Source organism: Pantherophis guttatus, chromosome 1, assembly GCF_059756535.1.
Source record: "Pantherophis guttatus breed Tessera chromosome 1, ASM5975653v1, whole genome shotgun sequence".
Taxonomy (NCBI): Eukaryota; Metazoa; Chordata; class Lepidosauria; order Squamata; family Colubridae; genus Pantherophis; species Pantherophis guttatus.
In genome coordinates, this window is record NC_142063.1 from 135,271,150 (window position 1) to 135,290,675 (window position 19,526).

At 36.6% G+C, this 19,526-nt stretch overlaps 1 protein-coding gene across 2 annotated transcripts in view; it reads left to right on the plus strand.

Moving 5' to 3' along the window:
- The window catches only part of SPOPL (speckle type BTB/POZ protein like), a 44,843-nt gene extending 26,795 nt beyond the window's left edge, over positions 1-18,048 (plus strand). The window contains exons 3-12 of one of the 2 annotated variants that reach the window (XM_034424425.3): positions 1,409-1,530; positions 3,758-3,909; positions 5,830-5,957; positions 10,457-10,634; positions 10,712-10,767; positions 12,065-12,187; positions 12,817-12,959; positions 13,045-13,098; positions 13,770-13,820; positions 14,035-18,048. In XM_034424425.3, coding sequence (XP_034280316.1) covers positions 1,409-1,530; positions 3,758-3,909; positions 5,830-5,957; positions 10,457-10,634; positions 10,712-10,767; positions 12,065-12,187; positions 12,817-12,959; positions 13,045-13,098; positions 13,770-13,820; positions 14,035-14,179 — 1,152 coding nt within the window. In that variant the 3' untranslated portion in view covers positions 14,180-18,048. The remainder of the gene's footprint in view (positions 1-1,408; positions 1,531-3,757; positions 3,910-5,829; positions 5,958-10,456; positions 10,635-10,711; positions 10,768-12,064; positions 12,188-12,816; positions 12,960-13,044; positions 13,099-13,769; positions 13,821-14,034) is intronic. The other variant, XM_034424444.2, reaches the window with a different exon arrangement.
- The last annotated feature ends 1,478 nt before the right edge of the window (positions 18,049-19,526 follow it).

Sequence of the window (19,526 nt, forward strand, 5' to 3'; positions counted from 1 at the left end):
CTGTCTTCTGGATTTTTATTTATCTATAACTCTGGTTTCCTCTGGCACTATCATATCAAAGATTAACCAGACTTAATTCTGCTTAATTCAGAAGACCAGAAAATTCTAGTAGAAGCGAAGAGTAAGGCTGTTCGTGCTTCAAAAATGATTGGGTAGTACTACAGAATGGGTTAGGGTTTTTCATGTGAGTCTCAAAAACGTTGTAGCTGCTTTAAAACGATGCTGATCCAAAGGCATTTTGAATAGTCTTTTAAATCATTTTCAAAGTACATAGAAGAGTCACTTGTTATGAGATGGGCAGCTGTCCAATGTGATAAATAAATAATAATTTAATTTAATTTAATTTAATTTAATTAATTCAATTTATATGCCGCCCCTCTCCGAAGACTCAGGGCGGCTCACAATACATTTAAAAAATTCATTATAAAAAACATTTAAAAATGAAAACATTAAAAACTCATTCATGCCATTCATGGCCGTATCTCGCCAGATCACAAGAGCGAGATCAACAGCCCCAGGCCTGCCGGAAAAGCCAGGTCTTCACTGCTTTTCGGAAGGCCAATAGGGTGGTCCGGACCTCAGGAGGTAACTGGTTCCAGAGAGTTGGGGCAGCCACAGAGAAGGCCCTTCCCTGCGGGCCCGCCACCTGGCATTGTTTAGCTGATGGGACCCGGAGGAGACCAACTCTGTGGGATCTTACTGGTCTGCTGGGAGCTATGTGGCAGAAGGCGGTCTCGAAGATAACCTGCTGCATACTACAATTATAGTATGCAGCATACAAATGCAAAAGGGATGTTCTGAAATATCCCAGGGCCTAGTATCTAAAATTTAAAAAGTTAAAACATTATTACGTGTGTTAGCTTTCTGAACTCTGAGGAGCTATTAAGTTTCCTATTATTAATTTATTACTGTTTCCATTTAAGAGAAAGAAGGGATAAATGCTGTAATCTTGTTCTATAAAACTAGGAAGAATGAGATGAATTATCTCAAAATGAGAAGCTTAAATTTTATGCATTAGTAGCTCTACTGCCTGACATGATCATCAATGAGACACTTATTTCCTGGCAATCCATAATACAAAGTATTAGCATTATTAGCAATTTAATTAGTCAAATATTAGAAAGCAAATTAATCACGAATACAGCTTTCTCAACTCTGGGAGCCTACAGATTTATTGCTCTCCAGGACTGTGAGTTAGTAGTGGCAACTTTGAGTTAATGGAAAATAATTATACAATGTGTTGACATAACTTTTAAAATACAAAGTTGAGCGATTCCTTAATTCTACAAGATAATGTTTTGTTACCTTTAAGTGGGTGAGCAGTTGATTTCTTTGGTAATTTTTTAAAATTAGGTTTGAAAAAGATGAACTTTGTAAATTTACATAACTGTCTGCATTTCTTATGCAGGTTAAAGTTGTGAAGTTTTCTTATATGTGGACCATTAATAACTTCAGTTTCTGCCGAGAAGAAATGGGTGAAGTTTTAAAAAGTTCAACTTTTTCTTCAGGGCCAAATGATAAAATGAAATGGTAAGATAAATGCATTAATTTCTTTTTGCCTTAAATATAAGAGATTCCAAGAACATGTAATGTATCAAGTTAGGATACAATATATTTCTTCAAATGTTAGAACAGTTGACAGAAAAAGAGTCAACTACTACCAGTCACAATGTCCCAAAGGTGCTTTTTCAAGAGGCAACTGGATACCAGTCACAATAACAGTCAGCAGAGCTAAAGGCTAAAATATAATTTGTCATACATATTATAACATATTGAAATATACGGTGGTGATTTCCAGCCTTTTCTCTGATATGAAACTGTCAGGGAATTGAGCACACAGGGCACATAGAAGAAAAAGGCGAGGGAAAAGGGAAACCCCCCCTCCATGCCCACAGCAACCAATCACAGCATAGATTGCCTCACGCAGGAGTCAGCACTCTCGAACCAATCAGCTATTAACTATGTTCTGATTCATTGTACAATCCCACTGTTCCAGCTACTAAATTTAAATATCGTAATGGAAACACTGTGTCATCACTGAAAACATTAGGAGAACCACTAAATTATGGGCTGGAAATGTACACGTTTCCCTATCATACCACATCTGACACCTTGCCTCAACCCAACATTAAGTAGTTAATATAAAAAATTATGTACTTGATGGCAAAAAATCTTTTGAGATCACCAGATTGTCAAAGTTTTGACATTTCTTCCTAAAATCCTGTAAAATGTGGTCTTTAATGGCGCAATGTGGTGCAGGTTTAGCTAATATTCATTTTTTGTGTTTGTATATAAAACTGACATTTATTGTGTTAGGAACCACTGATGTAATTTTGCATTTATATAAAACTAGTTTCTCATTTTTTGACTACTGAAACTCTGATATGGTTCATATATCATGCTAAACCACATTTGGTTTAAACACAGATTGCTAAATAAACAAAAATAGATGGTTACTTAAACAAGTCTGAACTGGGAAGCCATGTTAATTTAGTGTAGCTCTCTGTGGCTTATTTAACTTAATGTGTAAACCAGGAATTCTTGTACGTTCTATTTTAAGTGCTTGAATTAGTGTGGTGAAGAATGTTTTCATGTAATTCCCTTGCTGTTTATGTAACGTTAATATTTTGATTATAATCCATTCCTTTTGTCCCTGAATGTGTGATGGAAGCATGCTTTCTGAAAGCTTGGGATTATTATTATCCCTGAGCGTCTTGAGGTGAGATGCAAATTGAGTAGATCAGTAGTTATTATTTAAAGAGAAAAATATGCTTATATTTGGCTTTCCTTACAATGCCTGGTTTTTCTTAATCCCTATGTTTTGAATATATAGGTAGTTCTCGACTTAACAACAGTTCATTTAGTGACCATTCCAAGTTACAACGGCATGAAAAAAGGACTATTTTTCACACTTATGATTGTTGCAGCATCCCCATGGTCATGTGATCATTTGGCACCTGGCATGTGTTATAATGGTTGCAGTATTCCAGGGTTATGTGATCACCTTTTGCAACCTTCTGACAAGTAAAGTCAATCGGGAAGCCAGATTCACTTAACAGCCATGCTACTAAGTTAACAACTACAGTGATTCACTTAACAACTGCAGAAAGAAAGGTTGTAAAATGGGGCAAAACTCACTTAACTGTCTCGCTTAGCAACAAACATTTTGGGCTCAATTGTGGTCGTAAATTAAGGACTACCTGTATTTACAGGCAGTCTCCATTGAGTAGCTTATAGAAATCACCATAGATTGTAATGAAGTTTTTTTTAAAAAGAAAGTGAAAAAGTGATGGGTATGGATTTTGTCACTTTTTTCTGCACTTTATCCCATATTGTTTTAAAGAATCCTATAAACTTTTATGGTAAATGCAGGTGTTGACAGGAAAAACACCAGTTTTTCCTTGTGTTAAGATACTTATCAGATGTATTTTTTCTAGAGGAGCTATTCTACTATATAAAATACTGAAATCTTGCCATTGAGGTAGGAGAGCAAGATTAGACTTGAAGATAGCGGATGTGACACTAATCCACAATAGTGGAATATTTGAAGAATGTAACTTTGGTTGAGGCCATACTATTCAAAAACGTTTTTACAAAGTATCAATCTAAAAGAGAGAGCTATTTTATGTTTCCTTGTAAGGGACCTTATCCTAGCACATTTGAAACACATTAACCTGTAAATCCTGACATAAATTTGTCTAGCTGAGGACAATTTTTATTGAGCATTGATGTATAACCCAGACTTCTTACATTCCAGGTGCCTGAGGGTAAATCCAAAAGGTTTAGATGATGAAAGCAAAGATTATCTTTCATTGTATTTACTTCTAGTTAGTTGTCCAAAAAGTGAAGTGAGAGCAAAATTTAAGTTTTCTCTGTTAAATGCAAAAAGAGAAGAAACAAAGGCAATGGGTAAGTGTATTTTTAAAATTACTCTGATGTTGACTTTCAGTGTGAGAAAGAAATACTTGGGCCTTTCCAAAGCTTGTCAAAAGGGTTAATTAGAATCTTCACTCAGCTTCATCACCTTTTTATTCTCTTAGAAATACTTGTTTATGTTTATGACAAATCAAACCTTTCAGAAAAGGTTATACACTCTAGCTTTCCATAGATTTTTTTATTTCCTTCCTTCCTTCCTTCCTTCCTTCCTTCCTTCCTTCCTTCCTTCCTTCCTTCCTTCCCTCCCTCCCTCCCTCCCTCCCTCCTTAACCTCTATTTTGCAATAGCTGCCTTGAATTTTTAAGTTGATGTTTGTCTAGTTGACAGTACAGGAAATTTATTTAAATTCTGTGTTCCATTGTATTAAAAAAAATCACTATGTAGATATGATTGGGAAAGTATGATGCTGCTGCTGTCTGTAAAGCCTTTCACAGAAAAAGCTACTAACATCTGTAATTTCCATTTAATGAATATTTGTAGGATCTGTCAGTTCGTTACTACTGAGATGGGTAAACAGTTGACTCCTTGATGTGTCTTACTTGGGGAGTTTTAGCAACCTATTTCTGCATTCAAATCAAAGGACAGAATGAGGTTTCAGGTAAGCTAGGCAGCCTGCTGACTGGGTTAAATGAGCCTCATTCTGTCCTTTGATTTGTGTGCAGAATGCTGTTGGTTGCCCTATTATGGAGCTTTCTTATTTTTTTCTCCTGTTTCTTAAAATATACCAGTATAAATCAGTGGTGTTGACGCTTTGTGCCCTGTGATGGACATACTCGGCTATCTGAAAGACCTGTTGGTGGCTCATGAGTCTGCACAGTGGATACAGTTACTGGGCTAGATTAAGTTCATTCTCCCATATATTAAAATAACTGCTTCACAGTCAAGAGCCTTTTCTCACTGGGTTTAGCTTCTCTAGAACTGCCTCTCATCGGAATGCCATGGGTTACTGTTGGATGAAAAATAACTTTACTGCTATTGTAACTTTCATTAACAGCAGTATTGTTCTTTCTAATATAGTGTTCCTCCACTTGACACTTTCCAGGGTTTTGGTACCCAGGCCAGGATTGTGAGAGCTGATAGCTTGATTGGAGAACAGTGGGGTAGAAAAGCTTGCACAACCTTTGTAAAATAACTGTGTACAATAAATTTTCTAGATAACATGTTCATTAGCTGACTAATCGACATCCAAATATTACCAAATACTTTAAGATTACAGGTAGTCCGTGACTTATAACACTTCATTTTGTGACCATTCAAAGTTACAACAACACTGAAAAAGTGACTTACGACTGTGTTCAATACTTGTGACAATTGCAGCATCCCCATGGTTACGTGATCAAAATTCAGATGTTTGGCAGCTGACTCATATTTATGATGGTAGCAATGTCCTGGGGTTATGTGATCACTTTTTGCGACCTTCTGACAAACAGTCAGTGGGGAAGCCAGATTCAGTTAACAATTATGTTATTAACTTAACTGCAATGATTCACTTAATCACTGTGGCAAGAAAGGTAATAAAATGGGGCAAAACTCACTTAACAAATGTCTTGCTTAGCAACATAAATTTTGGGCACAATTATGGTCGTAAGTCGAGGACTACCTATATTTTTAAAAGCCACCCTGGGTCTTTATAACCAAAAATATTTACCTCTATATTTTATTTCTGTGTGGTTGGCAATTGAATCAAATGGCTGGTAATTTATATTAAACTATGTTCAATGCACAGCAAGTGGGGCAGTTTCTCAGCCAAAAATGTATTCATGGTTACATAGATTGCTATTAATAATATAATGATTTCAGCTCAGTAGGTACCTTGGATTTCATTTCTTATCCGTAATTATTTTAAAATGTCTTTTAATTGAATATACTCCTGTTTTATTTATTTACTACTAGAAAGCCAAAGAGCATATCGATTTGTTCAAGGCAAGGACTGGGGTTTTAAAAAATTCATTCGACGAGACTTTTTACTTGAGGAAACTAATGGTCTTTTACCAGATGATAAGCTTACACTATTTTGTGAGGTAGGTAATCAATCTGTGCTTTTAAAAATAGAATATTGGTTTCCATGGCTATGAATGAGAAATGAGGAGAGCTTTAAATGTTAAGTTTATTCCTTCTGTATTAAAGAAACACCCTGATCAAAGGTTTGAGCTTAATTGTTTTCTTATGTATTGATGCAAGATCCATTTTCTATAAATAAGTTGCCCATTAGACACATTGCTATTTCGCACAAAATGAAAAGAAGCCTGAGGAATACTCCTGTGATGTCTGTCTGTCTGTCTGTCTGTCTGTCAATCAATCAATCAATCAATCAATGGAATACTCCAACTCCCACTCCATCCCCATGAGATGTTTGCATGTTTCTAATGCTTCACTTTATTCAACATTGCATTGGGATCTATCATAGGATCAAATTGGTTCTGCATTGATATATTTTTAAATGAAGTCCAACTGGATAACTCCTTTTCTTGAATCAGGCCAGTACACTTTACATTGGTTGGCAGTAGTTATTTAAAGAATTATGTATCTTAATAGCTGCAGACCATATAATCTATTATTTGTGCATTTTGCTTGCTCCTCAAATATTGACTAGCTTAAGATAAGCCTGATTTTTAAATTAGAATTCACCAAAACAGAAAAGTTTATGTTCTGTAGAAGCATCTTTGTAAACTTATGCTGTAAGCTTTTCTTTCTCAATTTTGGAACTTCTTTCAGTGCTTCAGCTCCTTGGATAGCCTAAATCACGGGTATCAAATTCGCTGCGTCATGTTGCCATCACATGACATTTCGTGATGTATTTCCCATTTGTGGAGCTGGGGTGGGCATGGCCTGTACATGACGCATCTGGCCCATGGGCTGTCAGTTTGACACACCTTGCTTAAATTGACCAGAACTTTGAATGCAAAGTCTTAAAAGACAAAATAATTTATTTCCATAATAAATGTGCAATGATCATAGTGATCCCAGACCTTCCCTGATTAGCTTACCTACCAAGAAAACAGAGAGGAACGGTTATGGGATATGTTTTAAGAAGATGGAGTTTCTAACTCACAAGTTTGATATGTAGAATTGGTAATTGTGCAGTGAAACTGATAAAATTGCTTTTGTCAAAACAGTTGTGGCTTTTCATTATATTGATAATGCCCTCCATGACATTAAATGTTTATAAATTCTTCTGATATTCTTCAGATTTAAATCTGTTAACAATATTACAAAATTAAGATAACTTTTCTCAACAATCCTTGTTCGTGAATGCTTGGAAGAATGAAAGTTGTTTAGATTAATTTAAAAATCCAATCAATATAAATGCTCTGATGAAATAGATCCTTGGCTTAAATCACTAAATCACTGTTAATTATGTCAGTAATCCAACCTGCCTTAATAATACCCAGAAAGACTGCTTCCAAATGGAAGCTAGTGAAGAAGGTTACGATCCCAGTACAGTGAGTGTTAAATATACTTTGGCTGGTTATCACTGCTGCCGGGGACTGATTTGTGGCTTAGGAAGATGATAGATGCTGTAACTGCTAATAAGTTTGCTTTGATCTTTATATTTACAAGAAATATGTGCAAAAATTTCTTGGCAAGCTTACAACTTAATTATGTGCCATTATATTGTGCATGAGGAATAATTGAAATGTGGCCCTTGAGACTAAATGGTACAAATGTACTGCATCTTATTTTAGTTAGATAGACAGGCTAAATTAGTTGTGTGATGAATTTGTTATGAATACAATTATTGCATTGATAAGTGGATGTAACAAGCCTGAATCTGAAAGGATTTTCATGTTATACAATATTCCTGAATCAAACAGTTCGACTGCAAACCAAACTTGTTAGAGGCGAATGTTTAATATGGACAAAGGCAAGGAGTGTGTGCAATATATGAAGTCTGTTGTATTGCAGTGGTTTTAATGCATTGATTCAGGAGCATCCAGTCTTGCATTTTGTTTTCTTAACAAACTAAGCCACGGTGGTGCAGTGGTTAGAGTGCAGTACTGCAGGCTACTTCTGCTGCCTTCTGGCTACCTGCAATTTGGCAATTCAAATCTCACCAGGCTCAAGGTTGATTCAGCCTTCCATCCTTCCGAGGTGAGTAAAATGAGGACCCAAATAGTTGGGGGCAATATGCTGACTCTGTAAACCGCTTAGAGAGGGCTGTAAAGCACTATGAAGAGGTATATAAGTCTAAGTGCTATTGCTAACTCCTTTTGGAGCTTCAGTTATTGTTTGGAAACTGAACATAGTTAGCTTTAAAATACAAATAGTCCTTATTTAATGATGACTGGTACAGTAACTGTTCAAAATTATTACAGCGCTGAATATATACTGGTCCTCGTACTTGTGTGTGTTGCAGCATCCCCATGGTCAGATGATTGTAATTTGGGCACTTGGCAACCAACTTACAATTATAGTGATTGCAGCATCTTGGGATTATGTAATTGCTCTTTGCGACTTTCATTACGAGCTTCTGACAAGCAAAGTCAATGGGAAAACCGAAGGTTGCAACTGGTGATCGTGACATTGCACTTAATAATCACACAGGATTCACTTAATGACGGCAACCAGAACTGCTGCAACTGCCATAGGTTGGTGCAGTCACACAACTTACAGTTTACAGCTGTCTCACTTAGCAATGAAGTTGCTGGTCCCTATTATAATTGCTAAGTGAGGATTATCTATAGGGAAGGTCTATAGCTCCTCATTCTCGCTACTGAAATGATTCTATGTTGCTGGGTCTTCTTGAAAACCTGCTATCTAGTGCAATATAGGCAAATTGTGGGGAAGAATATGGCAGGCACCCTAGAAGAAGAGCATTAACCCTTCATTTCCAATAATCTCAGATGAATGCAGATTACAAGGCAGAGAGGCTTTGTGTGTGCACAGATGTCTGTAGATGTGTGCATTTGATGGAAATCTGAATGCATATGCATTCAGGTTGCCATTGGCTTATTACCATTTAATAATCATTAAAAGTTACAACAGACTTTTAAAAAGCTACTTACATCCATATTTGAAGTTATGACTGTTGCCCCACACCTCTTCCCAAGGTCACATGACACGGTCACCATAAGAACAGAAATTTAGTTCATTGTTTTCACTCCTGAAACAATAATTTGGCTACCATTTGGTAGCCACACTTATATTAGGTGAGATTATTTGTCCATGTTGCTGGAAATGTTTTCCAAATTTTCAATATTTTAGCTACCAGAGAAGAGGTCTTCTGTATATAAAATATAGTCTACTGTTTGGTATTACCGCTATGAAGTAACTTTTAAATTGCCTTTCTTCTTATGTTCCATTTTTTCAAAACATACTATTTTTGACTTGATTAACGAAAGAGGACTCCGAGGCTAGAGAATCCTCAAAGTTCCATTTTATTAGAGATGTCATATTGGCATATCTGGGAAAATCAGAATCTGAAAGCTTCCAGGTTTTCCCCACCCATAGGAAAGTCCAAGTCCCTGCCCAGCATCCACATGTCCATCACATGGCCCAATCAATGCACCATCCCAACTGGAGATGCCTCCCAGTCACACCACTCCAAGTGCAGGGCAGAATGTCCATGACTCCCAGAGAATGGAATGTTATTATGACTATATATCTCCCCTGTCCCATACAATCCCCCTCCCAGTTTCCCACAGCACTAAATATGGCATGCCTGAAGATCCAATGCAAAAGATGGCTTCCAGGCCTGACAGATATATTTGAATTAATTTAAAATACCTTGCTTCATCTGCATACAGTATAATAAGACATTCACTGGGATAGGAATGCTAGCCCAGCATCCTTCTATGCTGATCAAAGCTGCTGGATGATGTAATTCAGCAACTATAGTTTTCCTACTCTTCAGTTGCAGAACCCTTTCTGGTGTGTCTTATAAAAACAAGTTTCTATTCTAGAAACTTGATTTCTAACTTATATTTAATTTATATTTAAATACTTCCAATTCCATTCTGGCTTCAAATCTGATGCAACAGGGGTCCCCAATCACAGCCCACTACCAGGCTGTGAGCTGTTCAAAACTGGGGCACCCAGCAAGCATGTGCGCATCCCCCCTTCTGCAAGCAGCGGGCAAGTGGTCCCTTTACGTGAGCGGCAGGTGCAAGTGCATGCTGCTCCTGCAAGTGGAGCTACGCCCATGGGCATGTTTGCCTGACACTCACACAAAACCGTCCCCTCTCTGCCCCCACACCAGTCTGCAAAGCTGGAAAGGTTGAGGAACTTTGGTACAAGATAAAACAATTATATTGTATATATTGTTGTTAGGTTTCATTAGGAGCAGATTTCAAACAACGCCACCTGTAAAAATATTCATCTCTTTTTCTTAAAATTCTGATAGTACAATACATGTTGAGTTGTATTGGTCAAATTGGTTTGTTGGTCTATTTTATTTTCCTAGCTAAATATCATGATTCTGGGATATCAGAAATGAAACCAATTTTCTAATGTATGCATTATTGCCCTATGAGAGCCTTAACATTACAGTTTTTGATATATTATTTACTGTTTTGATTAGGTAAGCGTGGTCCAAGACTCAGTGAATATATCAGGACTGTCCAGTACAAACACTTTAAAAGTACCTGAATGTCGACTAGCTGAAGATTTAGGCAACCTCTGGGAAACCACAAGATTCACAGACTGCAGCTTTTATGTAGGAGGGCAAGAGTTCAAAGCTCATAAATCTATCCTTGCAGGTAACTTTTACTTCCGTCTTCTTTCATAGCTTTTGTTACAATCTTGACCTACTATTAACACTCGTCTCTTCCCACAGCTCGTTCACCTGTTTTTAATGCCATGTTTGAACATGAGATGGAGGAAAGCAAAAAGGTGAGTGGAGTGCTGCTTTCATTTCTGTGGAACGATGTCCCAGAGGACCTAACCTTTGAATCAGCATAGGGTGACAGAAACCAATCAGTCAGTGAAATCAGCAGCCCCCAACCTGTCTGGCACCAGGGACCAGTTTTGGAAGAAAAATAGTCTTCCACAGACCAGGGGGAAGGGTGATGGTTTTGTGTGCAACCTAGATCTTGCGCATGCACAGATGAAGCTTTCCTCGCTTGCCCGTCACTTGCATGGCCCAGTTCCTAACAGGCCATGGACTGGTACCAATCTGTGGCCAGGGGTTAGGAGCCCAGGGTTAAATGAAAAAAATTCATGGGCCAAATAGTATCTCACAGTTTATTTGAACAATGCATTTAAAAATATAATACTATATGAAATGTTGCAAACGTGTGACCCATAAAATAAAATAAAAGTGCTTTGTGGATATTGTAGATATTCATTTGCAGTAGATCGCGCGTAGAGCCTTGGAGCAACTGTTATAGAATTGGCCTTTCTGGATTGAATAAGCCAATCTAAGGATATGGAAAACATGGGTTGTCTGTCAAAACTATCCTGTCTTTGGAGAGTCTCAATTATCTGGGTCATGGTTGTCCCAAAGGTGCTTTTCAAAAGGCAACTGGATTTCTTGGGGTTTTTTTCTTAAAGGAAAAAAAACAGACATTCCAGTTGTTGTTGGAAAATCATCTTTGGGATACCCTGACTCCTGTACTTAGTTAGGAAGAAATAATTGATCCATCAGAATAAAATTGGTTTCATAGTCCTTTCTATTGTTGCCTCCTTTTGAACTGCTTTCCCAAAGTACCTCAGCTGGTACTATTGAGGATTTTCTGTTTTTTACTCATTTTTTTAGCCAGGCATTGTCTTCAGCGGCAATTGTCTTATAACATTCTTTAAATTTTAAGCTAGCAGTTTGCTCGAAGCCTGAAACAGATTTGTAAGTGTAGAAAATGCAGTATTGGAACTACATGTAAGGTAGGAAGAGCAGTATGTTAATTTTGCAAATAAGCTCTAGTTCAATTTTTGACTCATTTACTTTTTATTTCTTTGACTTGTTTATTTGAATCCAAGTAGAACACCATAACAGCTTCTAAATTTCTATTGGATTTCATGGAAAAAATGTCACTTCCTGAGATTGAAGGAACCCAGCAATAGGTTTAGTTAATGTTATCAGCAGGTATAATGAGGGCCTAATGTGTTTTGTAGCTGCATTGCTTTAGGTTAAGTGGTTTATAATGCTTTAATTCAAAATCATAACAAGATTTTTTTCTGATTTGTGTGACAGAATTGTGTAGAAATAAATGATGTAGATCCTGACGTATTTAAAGAGATGATGAGATTCATTTATACAGGCAAGGCTCCAAATCTTGAGAAAATGGCCGACAGCTTGTTGGCAGCAGCAGATAAAGTAAGTAAAGAAAAACTATAGAAGTGTTTTACTATTTGTTTTAACCAAAAGTAGAAAGAACTCATTTTGACATTTTCCTACATTCAGGAATGATATCAATACACCGAGTAAAGAAAGATCAGAAATTATATAAACCTGTTTTATATTATTAGTGAAAAGCTGTTATCCATTATTTTGGACAGTGTTCTGGAGAACTGAGGAGAATAACCACCCAGACATGTAGTTATCTATTTAGAAAGAAGAAAGACCTTTTCAGACCCCCTATTGTCATATTTCCTCTTTCTAGGATATTACAGTAACAGATTAGAGAAGTGAAATGTATAGATGAGATTAATATTTTTATTGGTGTTTCAAATTTGAAGAATTAACATGCTTTAATTACTAATAATGGATCAATACACTTACATACTTAGCATTTCCTTTGCCAAATATGTAGCCCTGGAAATTATTGTTCCTAATGCAAATTCATTGAGGGTAGAGCAGTACATGCTCTATCATTCAGATACTGTAGTTCATTGTGAGGGATCAAATATTTCATAGTTTCTGCCAGGCATTTCTGTATTAGAGATGTCTGCTTTTCTGACTGAAGCAGTATTGAATATACACAAACAATTTTTCTCTCTGGTCAGTATGCACTTGAACGGCTGAAGATCATGTGTGAAGAAGCTCTGTGTAGTAACCTCTCAGTAGAAAATGTGGCAGACATTCTGATTCTCGCAGATTTGCACAGTGCAGAACAATTGAAAGCACAAGCAATAGATTTCATTAACAGGTATGTGATTTGTTTCCTTGAAAAATCTTTCTCCTTTGAAGGGAACACTTCAGAGAGATAATGTTTGAGTATTTTTTCATCACAGGTGCAGTGTTCTTAGGCAGCTTGGCTGTAAAGATGGAAAAAACTGGAACAACAGGTATGTATACTTTGATCTCACTTAAGCATTGTCTGTAATCTAGCTGTGTGTTGTCTTGATCGTGAGAGATAAGTGAAATAAAGAGTGAGACTCAAAGCTAAAGTCAGCCATATAACTATTGAGGGGTGCCCTCCATTTTTCTATTACAAATTTCTCCCTATTTTATGTTCGTTGTATTTTAGTCTTTTCCCAGGTGGGTTACATATCTGTTTTATATTTGTGTATTTTATAAACTTGATCAGGAAGCCAACTAAAGATAAATTGATAATATGGCTTTGGAATTAATGGGAGATCCATTGCAGCTCACATATAAAATACAGTATTGAATGAAGTACAGGAGTGGGCACTCTCCTAGTCACTTCCCCTAAATATTGCCATCTGATGAGAGATTTGGCAGGCCTCCACCCTTTTAGCCTTCAGTAAGGCTTTGAAGACTTGGCTTTTCCGCCTAAATGTTGGGAGATTAGATTATGGCACGTTAGCACTGATAAGCACCAGGTTTTTGTTGCTTTTAGTGTTTTCGTGTGTTTAGTTTTATAATTTTTTAATATGGCTTTTTATATTATTTTAATTTTTGATTGGGAGCCGCCCAGAATTGTATGAAAGATGGGGAACTGTATAAATGTTTTAAATAAATAAATAAAATAAATGGCTTTGTGATTCCTACTCAGAACAAGAGAGGGATTTGCTGAAATGTCAAGCAGGGTTTCCCAGCCTTTCAGGTACTGAAAAATAGCTTTTTGCAAGCCTTGATCACACAAGTTGGCTTTGGTAATCACTGACTAAAACTAAAAATGCTTTCATTTTGGTTCCTTATCTTCCCAATATCTCCACTTGGAAGTATGTCTTGTTCATCTTAATGTACTTGACCTGTAGTACGTGTAGTATTTTGCAAATCTTCTCAACCCATGTTTTGTGCATCTGTTATCTTTACAGCCAAGCCACAGACATAACAGAAACCGCAGGATGGAAATCGATGATTCACTCCCATCCCCACTTGGTCGCTGAGGCCTTTCGGGCCCTGGCCTCTGCACAGTGTCCGCAGTTTGGCATTCCACGCAAACGGCTAAAACAGTCATGAAATCTTCCATGAACTCTCGGGAACTAACGCTTCCTTGTCCATATCCAGAAGGGGTTTTGCAAACCAACTGCTCAAATATGTGACCCTTCTCTGCAGAACAGAACCAGAAAGCTTTTAAAGAATGGATAAAATGTATGGTTTAATAATCAGCTTTAAATCAGACTGATAATTCTCCAGTTCACTGAAAGGCCTTAACGTCAACTATTCTAGTTCATTTGTGATTTTCCTGTTTTTGTTTTTTAAATGGTGCCTCGTCGTTTTTGACTCGGCTTTGTAGGATTGCACTAGCTCCATAAGGCAGTAATGCTGATCAACGAAGACCGTTTTCAAAAGGATCTTCTTCTCCTTTCCTTCTTTTTTTTTTAAAAAAAAATTCCCAAAATGAAGATTATCGGTTGGTCTTATGGTAACTGGATTTCAATTAGCCCTCTGTTAAAAGCACTTGAACTGGGGGCAAACAAGCGCTCCAGTCCAAAATATTGTATTTAGGATGCATCTGCCTATCTTCAGAGAGTGCTGTCAGGCATGCGGTGGCAATATACTACTCTGAATATAATTTATTTTTCATTGGTTCAGGTGACTGAGGGAAATATGCAATGTCTTGGCTCAGAAATGTATTTTACTAGTATTTATAAATGCTTACTATGTGAGTGTGCCCATCAGTGGAAAAAAAATATAGTAATTTTTTTTTTTTTTTTGGCCCATGTTGCTTTATGATCCATTGTTCTTTTACCTTGTACTGAACCAGAGCGAGAGTTGGTACGGAGAGGAAATAAGGGATATGTGCTGTGGAAGAAATGGTTATTTCTCAAATAGAATACATGGGAGGTTAAGGATGCTTAAGAGCGACCAAATGTCGATTTCAGAAATGGGCCAAAATGGAATCTCAGTATGCACTTTTAATGTGTAACTTTTGTATGTTGTGTGGTACATATATATTTTGGTTTTGATAAATATGGTACAGTACTTGTGGCCTAACTTTTGAAATACATTAAGATGCCCACAGCCACATGGGATTTAGTTTTGTTACTGCAAACAAGGAGTGCATGACTTAGAGATGCTGATTTTAACTTAATATCTTCAAGTGTTCATGTTAGAACCCATTCTGTCTCCACACTTTGGGTAGGCTTAACTCTGTTCCCTTAGTGTGTGTACGCACAAGCCTATTCTCACTAGTGAAAATTGCACAGACACACACTTAGCAGGAAGAATAGAAGTATGAAATGTCAGTATTTATAAGCACTGACCTGCTCTTTTTAGCCTTCATTATTGTACTAGCATTGTGGATGGTATTGAAATTCTGCCTAATGTGAAAAGGATCTTATAAACAACCTTGTAAACTGCTTGTAATGAAGAAAGGGTTTTTTTAAATTATTACTATAATTATTGTTACTATTATTCAAAATTTAGCTTTAATGCCAACACTTTTAGTGTGTGTGTTAGCATTGTTTACAATTGGAGGGATTTCTCTGCAAACATGCACATTAGAAATGTTTTATTATCATGGATTTACCTTAATAATGGTAATGTGATATATCTGTTGTGTGGGAGAAATTGCATTGAACCATAAGTAAAGGGAATTTCTTGTGCTTTTGCATAAAAGGTCTTAGGTAGCCCATTTGACTGACATGCTCAATTAATGAAGGTTTCCTTAGTTTTTCAAAAGATATTCCCTCTGTTTTCAGCAGGGAAGCATTAATTCAAAGATCTAAGGCACATTTATTCTGAAAGATTATTATTTTGAATATATGTAAAGAACAGTTGGGAGCAAAGAAAAAAAAAGAGTGCTTCCAATCCAATGCTAAAACTTGAAACAAATCTCCATTCTGGCTCAACTCTTTCTTTCACAGAAAAGGTCAGTGCAGAATTTGAACATGCATCCTTGAAGCGCAGTTAAAAGGACCATTTTTGTGGTTTCAATGGCCCTGAACATTAATCACTGAACCAAAGTGGTACAGCAGTGTTCTATCCAGAGATGTGTTATAGTTTGTAATATTACTAGGAAGTTTTTGTTTATCTAAATTAAGATCATGTACAGGTAGGTGTTCTAACCAGTGAAATTAAAAGAATGTAATGTCCCGCAATGATAAAAGAAGATTTTGCTGCACGGTAAACAACATATTGATATAAGCAACTTTGCATTTTGAATGTTGCAGCTTAATATAAAAGTGACTTGAATATTTAATAGAGTGATTGTCCATTTCAGCTTCTTCTGGTAGTACTTGATACAGCAGTCAAGAAGAACATCTTAAAACATTTTCGTTAAGCATTTTAAAAATTTTAATAGCACATTTTGTACCAAAAATATCAAGCACTGCGTGATATGAATGAAGTACTTGTTTAAGACATCTTATCAAAATTTATAAGATGTTGCCATAGATGACCTTAATAGCCAATCATATGAATTGAACTAATATATTGTTTTACTTGTTGGCTATAGCAAAATACTCAGTAAAGTAAAATTAATGTTGTTTTCTATGGATAAGCTAATCCATCTTTATTTTCTCAAGGAACCACATTCAGTGTTTGCATTCTTCCAAAAGAGCTGGCAAGAACAATCTGTATTTTCCATGTTTCTGTACCTACTGGCTGAAATCTGGAAAGTTTGTGAGGATGGGGAAGCCCACCCTTACTCCCAGATTTTCAGCTCAAATATCAAACTGCTGTGTTTGGCTTGCCTGTTTTGCTCCTCTCCATTGGCCTTCAGTATCAGACCTCGTTCCCTGACCCCAAAGAGAGCAGCCTGCATGTGTTGTGTTATGGTGTATGGGTTTCGTAAGATTTGTTTTCTGAAACATGGGACTCGGATTTCTGCTAAAAGCGATAGTTACCATTTAAATTACTTATGTTGATGATGTTTTTCAATGAAGGAAGCCTCAGTAACTCATCCAGATTTTGGCAGTCCATTTACTGCATGCTGACATATAGTGCCCTGTGGTTTTTTGAAATGCAAGCTGATGAAATGAAGAAAAAATGGAAAGTTGTGGGAGAATTTAAAGAGAAAGACTGATGATATAGAAGTCATTAACATTGTATCTGGCCAGCACATCACAGTTGTTCATCTCTGGAGATGCCAAATATTTTTTTAAAGATATACTTGTCTCTTGTAGCCAATTGCAGGTTGAAAACAGCTCTGGATATCCTAGAAAGAGAATTACTAAGATAGCTAAGGTATGCCTGGCTGCTTTTGTTTTGTAATTCCTTGATTTCAGTATGGTAATGTGATGAGTAATGGCTATTTGAGAGTAATTGGCAAGGCACTGATGGCTCTATTATAAAGGGGTTCCTTCAAGTTCAGGGAGTTGATATTTTTGTCAACTTCCTATAGAAGGTATTAGGATAACCATTGGGGCATGCTTTGTTTTAAAGCTATAAAAGATTTTTTAAACCAATTGATGTGTAGCCCAAATTTAATTTTTATTGACTGGATTGATCGGAATCCTTCCTATGGACTCTAATTAGTTTCAGCGCATTGTACAGTTGCATTGATTTTCTTGCTGTTTTGCTTGCAGCAAATGGACTATCTCTGGAAATGGATGCACATTATTTTTATCAGTGTTTGTTGTGGTTTGCGTTTATCATACTCTTGTAGTCTAGTTTATGCTGGATTTTGATATGTCCCAATGAAGGTATATTTTTGAGTCCTGTTTTAGAATGGAAAGATTGGAAGAATTCAAGCCTGTGCTTAATTGGAAATTATCCATATTACCTATCATGTTAAGACATTTGCATCAAACCATCCAGCCTTTTATATCTGCCTGATGTTAACAGTGAAATACTTCAGTGAGATACTTTTTGTACCTTGTTGCTGAAAATATTTTTGCATTTCAGGACATCAAGTTACAATAAAGTTGTTACTTATAAAGAAATATGTGCACATTGATGTCTTTGGGATATTGACTTTGCTACAATTCAGACTCCCCTAAGTGAGATAAAATGGGCACAATCTGATAGAGGTTGTAATCATCATGTTGTTTCAAGTTACAGAAACCTTTTCAGAAGACACAATATTTTACTTGGGCTGTGTTTTCTTTTTTAAATTTATTTCAGAAACAAACAAAAAAAACGGCCTATTAATGATAATTTCTTTATAGTTGACTTCAGTTAATGGAAACCCCTTCACAAGGAATTAAATCACCATTGTTGATTTTTTATTTATCTATATTGAAATTTTATGCTGAAATGTTCAGCATAAAGATAACCCAAAGCAAGCCGGCATAGCATCTTATGAATCAGCCACTGATTCATCACGTGATTTGTTATAGGTTACAAAAAAGGTTGACAAAATTCCACTCTGGTGTTAGGAAAAGGTTTTATTTCCATGCTTCCTTCTGTACCTGCAGGAAGAGACCCTTTTACCATAAAGAGCAGCAGCTTCCTCAGAAAGGCTGGGTTCAATTGTGTGTATATATGTGTGTATATACATGTACATAAACATATATGCATATTTATATATCTATATATATATATCCCACCTTATTTTTATAAATACCTCAAGGTGGCCAACATACCTAATGCTCCATCTTTTTATTTTCCCCAGAACAAAAATTTGGTGGGTTGGTCTGAGAGAAAGCGATTAGCTTTCATGTCTCACGGCCTATCAGTTTCTAGCCTGGTGCCTTAACCACTAAGCCAAATTGGTTCTAAATGGTGTTAGTTTGGCAAAATTCTGTGCGTTAGCCAGCATGGCTGGCTGTGGGATTCTGGGAGTTGAAGTCCACAAGTGTTAAAATTGCTAAGGTTGGAGACTCCTGGTTTAAACAAAGACTGGAACTCGATTGGATTTTCACTATGTCATCTCGGCTTGGGCCTGTCTTCAGTGAATGGTAGACAGCCTTCCATTTCTTGAAGGGTGATTGTGGGTCCAAGGCATTATTTGTTCATGCAAAATTCATGGGTAGCATGCTTTAAAGCAGGAATTCTCCCAGCAGAGATCTGTGGCATTTTTCAAGAATGTTAAGGGCATTCTGAGAATACTAGTGGCCATGTTGGGCTTTCTGAATAGAACAATCCAAAGTCTCAAAGAAGCGCTTTCAATTCTGGAAAGACATCCAGGGAAAAAAATTAGGATAGTTTTTTTTTGGGGGGGGGGTGCTTAGAATAACCTCTTTAACCACTAAAAACAAAAAGAAGACCCTCCCAAGTTTTGAAAGCAACTATTTAAAGGGCATTTAAACTATATTACAGGAGAAGAGAGAGAGAAACTATTTCCAGGATTAATAACAGGATCCTACTTTTGACAAGCTGACAGAATTAGAGAATTGAAACTTGATGAATCTTATTTTTTTTTCTCCTGTCATGTAGTTCAATTTTCCCAAATTATTTCTCTAATTAGGTCTAGTGTTTT